Here is a 6020-nt window from a genome sequence, read left to right on the forward strand (position 1 = left end):
GCTGACCCATGGGACTTTATGACATTATATAAGGCTTGAACCCTAAAAATTAGGGTTTTGGTCCTGACCACTTACGCCGCGCGTACCTCTTTGTACGCTTAGCGTACGTGCATGGCTCCGCGATTCTAAATGGACCACTTACGCCCCGCGTACGCCAGGCTTACGCCCAACGTACGGCCTCAGCAAGCCCACTTATATAAAGCCCAATACTTTTAGCCCACACAACTTGCATAATTAAACAATTAGGTAAACGATTAAATAATTACATAATACCTTGAAACCATCAGGTGTTACAAGAAATTTGCAGTTAAGCAGTTAGTACCAAATTTCGATCCCGTATCGGTACCGAATCGTACTGAATTTAAACATATGAGACAATAATCGGTAATCTAAAATCATAAAATTCAGGATTTGGTACCATCAGTATCGGTGCTAATACCGAAAAATAATACAATTCCCGGTACTGGTAATGTTAATTTAGTTCATTACTCTGGATTGAATTTTGATCAAATTCGGTTTTCAGAGAATCGGGAATGGTACAGGTCAGTACCAGTTTCATCCCATGCTCATCCCTACCCTACGTGTAGATGGTGTGTGTGTGTGTGTGTATATATATATATATATATATATATATATATATATATATATAAGAAAACTTTTAAAAATAGATAAAAATATGGAAAACAATAATTACCCCTTTCCTACGTTCTTTATAACTTTATAAAGGATTATTGATATAAAAGTCTTTGAGTTTGTCATGTTTTTTCGGTTTTGTCCCTATGATGATTTTTTGATCATTTATGTCCTTAAGTTTTACAAAAAAAAAAACTTTTTTCCCATTTTCACCTATAATAGTAAGGTTAATATATTATTTGCAAAATTCCATTAAATTTACAAATATTTTTCAAAAAAACTCTTAAGTTTACAAATCTTTATGTTGTTAAGGATTTTTCGAATTCGTATTGATGAACACGGAGTGACATCGCTTCCTATAAAGACCGAATGGAACAAAATTATTTCTAGTAAGGTTAATATATACCGATAAAGAGTTTTCTTGGAATGTTTGCCTACCAAAACAAACTTGTCTAGCTGTAGTATTGACATTATTTGTTTCTTATGCCCATTTGTAACAACTCTACGGAAGATAGCTGACATGTGGTCATCGAGTGTAAAGTGGCGTCCTAAATTTTTCTTAAGATAAGTTGTTGGCGTGATATAGACTTACTTAATTTTATTCTTATTCATGATATATACCTGGTTTTTTAGATTCGTTGCATATGTCTGTAGCTCGTAAAGCAGTTTTGGAGTTGATCATTGTCACTACGTGGTGGTCAGTTTGGAATTTCATAAATAGATGTGTCTTTGATAAAAATAAACCGACAAATTATAAAATTTTTGATGGCACAGTTTCGATTGCTTTTAGTTGGATAGTTCATAGGAAGCATTAGTTTCAAGTTAAATGAAACGATTGGCTTTAGAATCCTCTTTTAAACTTGATGTAATTTGTTCGTTTTTGCTCGAACTCTTTGTTAGAGTGTTGTTTTTTTTTTAATGCATTCAACCGTTAAAAAAAATCCTTAATTCGTATAATATTTAAAAAAATAACAAAATACCGAGGGTAAAAACATAAAATATTTATAATCTTAAAGGTTTTTTGCAAATAATATTTCATGGTAACCTGGAAACCTTTAATTATAGGTCAAAAGGACAAAAGAAAAATATAAATAAATAAATAAAAAATAAAAAAAATTACTTCGAAAACTTAAGAATATAAACCAACAAAAAATCATCAAAACCATAAAACCAATAAAACTTGATAATTAAAAACAGAAACAACCTAAAAGTCTTATTACAAAATTTGTCTTAACAAACATATATATTATCATGTTAATTATTTAGCATTCCCTGCAAATTTGAGTTGAACTTATAAAAGTAAACAAGATCTACCGTAAATGAGAGTGATAATTCTAGTGTTAATTATATGCTTAAATTCAACATTAAAATATGTATGTTTTGTAGTAACAAGCTTGAAATCAGCAATGGGATCAACACAAATAATGATATGATGAATTGATCACATCTGAAATTGTTTCCTTAGATCCTAAGCTAAATAAACTCTGACCAAGAAGGCCAATTTTGATGAATAGAACATCTCCATCCTTAGAACAAAAAAAGAAAGTAAAAGGAAAGACTTCCAACCTGAAGAATCACTCAATTCTATAATCCTTTGACTCCAAGATATAAAATCCTAACCTACTTTTTGGGCACGCCAATCCTCATGAGAGCCAAATAAGCAACAACCCGATAAAATACTAGCATTATAGCCAGAGCAACAAAGGAGATCACTTGGTTATCGAGCCCAATACTCTTAATAGCTGGATAATCATCAACCAAACAAGTCTGGTTACCGCATGGATATGTCTGGCCATGCTCATATTGTGATCCTATCAAGAGCTTGTAAGTATGTTGACTGATGGATATGTATTTGATCCACGATATGAAAGCTGGCACATTTTGAACATAGTATCCACCTGCTAATGTGAAGGATAGCATGATCACCGACCCTAAAACTGTGGCTGATTTCAGGTCCATGACGAGTGCACCTAATGCAAGTCCTAGCCCTTGTGACACCATCACGCTTAACAGAAGTGTGAACAAGGCATACAAGAAACTTTCCAACGCACGTTTCAATCCAGCCATCCAGTATGTTATGATGCAAAACACTGTGGGCAGAGCTAACTCCATTGGAAGATCTGCTAATGTTCTTGACATGAAGTAAGATGAAAGCCTGTACATTCCAGAAGATCTTTCTTTTGCAAGCATCTCTCGTTCTTGAGGGAATGTGAAAATTGCTTGAAATAAAGGAAAGAACCCCCAGAATCCAGAGTAGAAGAACAACAATCCAGACTGCCAAGAAATTACGATTTTGACTCATCAAGAATTTATTAATTATATTGGTTGTTAGATTATATAGTATTTATATGAATTGAAACTTGAAAGGCATATATACCTGATCCTGTAAATGAGCCACATCCGATTGCCACCATAGTAAACCACAAAGAAATGCAATTATTAAAACCTGACCAATCTTAAGACTGTCGAAAGATTCATGTCTTCTTTCTTTGAGGCCTCTTCTGAACAAAACCACGAATTGTTGCCACCAAGTCGTGCTCCATCGTTCAGACTTTTTGTAGTCTGAAATATCATCCTGGTGATCATCAGCTTCAAGTGTTTCAGCTTCCAGATTCTCTGCTAGATTTGACGTATAAGCCGAAACCAACTTCTGTGTGACTGTATTTTGATCCTCCTGACTAGAATCATCGGATGAAATCCCTGTTTTACAAATAATAAAGTTAGTAGTTTTAATTAATGTAAATAGATACGATCAGTTTTAGTCAACAATTAATACACATACCATTTGCAAGATCTAGTAAAAAGTCGGAAGGATTCATGGCAACCGATGGTGAGAACCCAATATGATTAAAATAATCCATAACTTCTGATCCTTTTCCAAAAAACAATGGATTCCCTTCTGATAGCAACAACACCTTATGAAACATGTAAAAAAGCCTACTCGAAGGTTGATGAATAGTCATCACAACTGTTCTTCCTCCTCTTGCTAAATCCCATAGCGTTGAAACAATCCTTTGAGCAGTTGTTGAATCTAGCCCAGATGTTGGTTCATCCAAGAACAACAAACTAGGGTTTATAAGCATTTCTTGCCCGATACTAACTCTTTTGCGCTCTCCACCCGATACCCCTCTTAAAAGCGGGCCACCTATAATGCTAGTCTTGCATCTTGTTAACCCGAGTTGATTAATCACAGATTCGGCATGCATAACCTTTTCTTGACTAGTGAGACTACGGGGAAGGCGGAGTAAGGCGGTGAACACTAGGGTTTCGGTGACTGTCAAGTGAGGGTATAGAACATCATCTTGAGTAACGAAACCAGTGTTTCTCTTCATTATACTAGAGAACGATTTGCCATTGTAAGTCACTGTCCCACCGAGTTTGCCACCTAGTCGGCCACCTAGTGCTGTCAAGAGCGTCGTTTTTCCACTGCCAGATGGCCCTAACATCGCCAACAATTCTCCGGGCAACACCTTCCCTGTAACCCCTTTCAGTATCTGCTTTTCTATTGATTTGTCGCTGTTCTTCTTCAGCCATCCTTCGTTCTTGATTCTGATTGTGTAAACCACTTCCTGAAACTGTTCAATCCCATAATAATAAAAGTTACTTGTTAATTAATTAATCATATTAAATTACGTTTCAAGAACTGTTATGACTATATATAAATCAAAGACGTTATCTGCGGTTCGATATTCGTTATTAATGTAGATGTAAATGCGATTAAAGAATACGTATAGATAACAATTACACCAATAGAAGTCAATTAGCAGACTTAAATTTTCAAGAACTCTTCCAGAGAAAGAAGATACCGCTTTTAGTTAGATCTAAAGCAAACGGCAAAAACCCCATTAGCAACAAGTAAAAGGAAAATCATTAATTTATTTAAAAAAGGTTAAAGACGAGTAAAGAAACTGTAGAAATCTTAAAACCCTCATGAATGTTTAGAGAAAATCATAAAACCCTAGAATGGAATACAATGCTGTTTTTGTTCTAATGCAAGATTCAAGAACAAAAAGAGACCATGCATAGCTCATTATTGCATCTTCTTGGGGAAAAGAAAAACCCTATATAATTAATGGAAGATGTACATGATCAGTTGTAGAATATATATGAAATCATTATTTGAAAACAAAAGAGAAAGGCCATTAATTTATTGCTCATCTTGTTCATGCAATCAAGAATTAAATAGATGAAGAGCAAACCTTCAATATGACTGGACGATCAACTTTGTTGAAGATCGATGAAGGAGATGAAGATTTTCCATACGACGATTGTGCCTCTATATCCACCATCTGTGCTTCCATAATCAATATTTTTCAATTCAAATCGATAACAAGATACTCAATAAATCGTTTATGAATGTATGACTATATGTGGTTTTATGCCCCTCTCTTTCTAGAAACACAATGTAATTATGTAAAGTAGGAATTCAGATTATAGGATAAAGAAAAGATGGACGTGGGTACATATGTGTGTGTGTGTGTTCGTGTTGTGTTTTGGCTACGAACAGGTGTGCCAGCTATATATGGCTTATTCCCTTTTATTTGCGCATCTGGTGTGGTGTTTTGTTTTAAATGTAATTAGGGATTGTGCTTCTTTTGAAGTACCTCTTACGTTTGGAAAAAAAAAAAATACATTTATATCATAGTATATGGTCAACATTATCACCCTTTTCGGTTTGGTTGAATTAACTCTTAAACTATTTTCTATAACAAAATATTAATTTCTCATCAAAGATTTAATTTATGTTCACATTATTATTTTGATAATGTTGATCCCGAAACGATTTTTGCTTTTTAAATTTTCTTTTTCATCTGCTCAAATTCACGCCGGGTTATTAATATTTACTTTATCAGTCAATTTAATTTAATTCAAATAAGTTTATACATTAAAAAAAAACTATCCTCCATAATAAATCAAAATTTTTTTGTGACATGTCATCTTCTTATTCATTTGGACACATGACATTTTCTAGAATTTTTGAATTTTCTATTTTCCACTTTTCATTTTATTATATTTTTTATTTTATTAAATTAAAATTCCACATTTTATATATAAAGTAACTAGGTTATAACATGTGTGTTACACGGTTGACAAATTAAATAACATAAAGATTATAAAAATCCCAATACATAACAAAAAATTTGTAAATAGTTATTTTTATACAACATTTGGTGTTTTGTTCATAAGTCTATCATCATTATTTTTAATTAATATGTAAAATGGTTTCAAAATTTCAGTAATATTCTTTAACTCAAGATTAATAATAAAATCATCATGTTATAAAATGTAATATAAAATTTATTAGACAGAAAAAAAAAACAAAGACAATCATACATGGTAATACAATTGTTTTATTTAAAATCGGAAATTAAGGTAATATAAGAAAT

The 6020-nt window shown here is 32.8% G+C and overlaps 1 protein-coding gene across 1 annotated transcript; it reads right to left on the reverse strand.

Moving 5' to 3' along the window:
* Positions 1–2253: 2253 nt before the first annotated feature.
* On the reverse strand, positions 2254–4934 carry LOC145115567 (ABC transporter G family member 9-like). Its single transcript, XM_079051879.1, has 4 exons — positions 4833–4934; positions 3416–4208; positions 3011–3333; positions 2254–2907 (listed from the first exon to the last, which is right to left on the reverse strand). The coding sequence occupies exons 1-4, from the start codon at positions 4932–4934 to the stop codon at positions 2254–2256; spliced, it is 1872 nt and encodes a 623-aa protein (XP_078908005.1).
* Between the last annotated feature and the right edge of the window lie 1086 nt (positions 4935–6020).

Source organism: Lactuca virosa, chromosome 5 (assembly GCF_052849685.1).
Source record: "Lactuca virosa cultivar CGN04683 chromosome 5, Lactuca_virosa_CGN04683_v6, whole genome shotgun sequence".
NCBI lineage: Eukaryota > Viridiplantae > Streptophyta > Magnoliopsida > Asterales > Asteraceae > Lactuca > Lactuca virosa.

Coding starts and splice junctions, on each gene's coding strand:
- LOC145115567 (XM_079051879.1), bottom strand. CDS start 4,934: ATGGAAGCACAGATGGTGGATATAGAGGCACAATCGTCGTATGGAAAA. Junction 4,209..4,832: donor ATCGTCCAGTCATATTGAAG/GTTTGCTCTTCA, acceptor GGGATTGAACAG/TTTCAGGAAGTGGTTTACAC. Junction 3,334..3,415: donor TTTACTAGATCTTGCAAATG/GTATGTGTATTA, acceptor TTTGTAAAACAG/GGATTTCATCCGATGATTCT.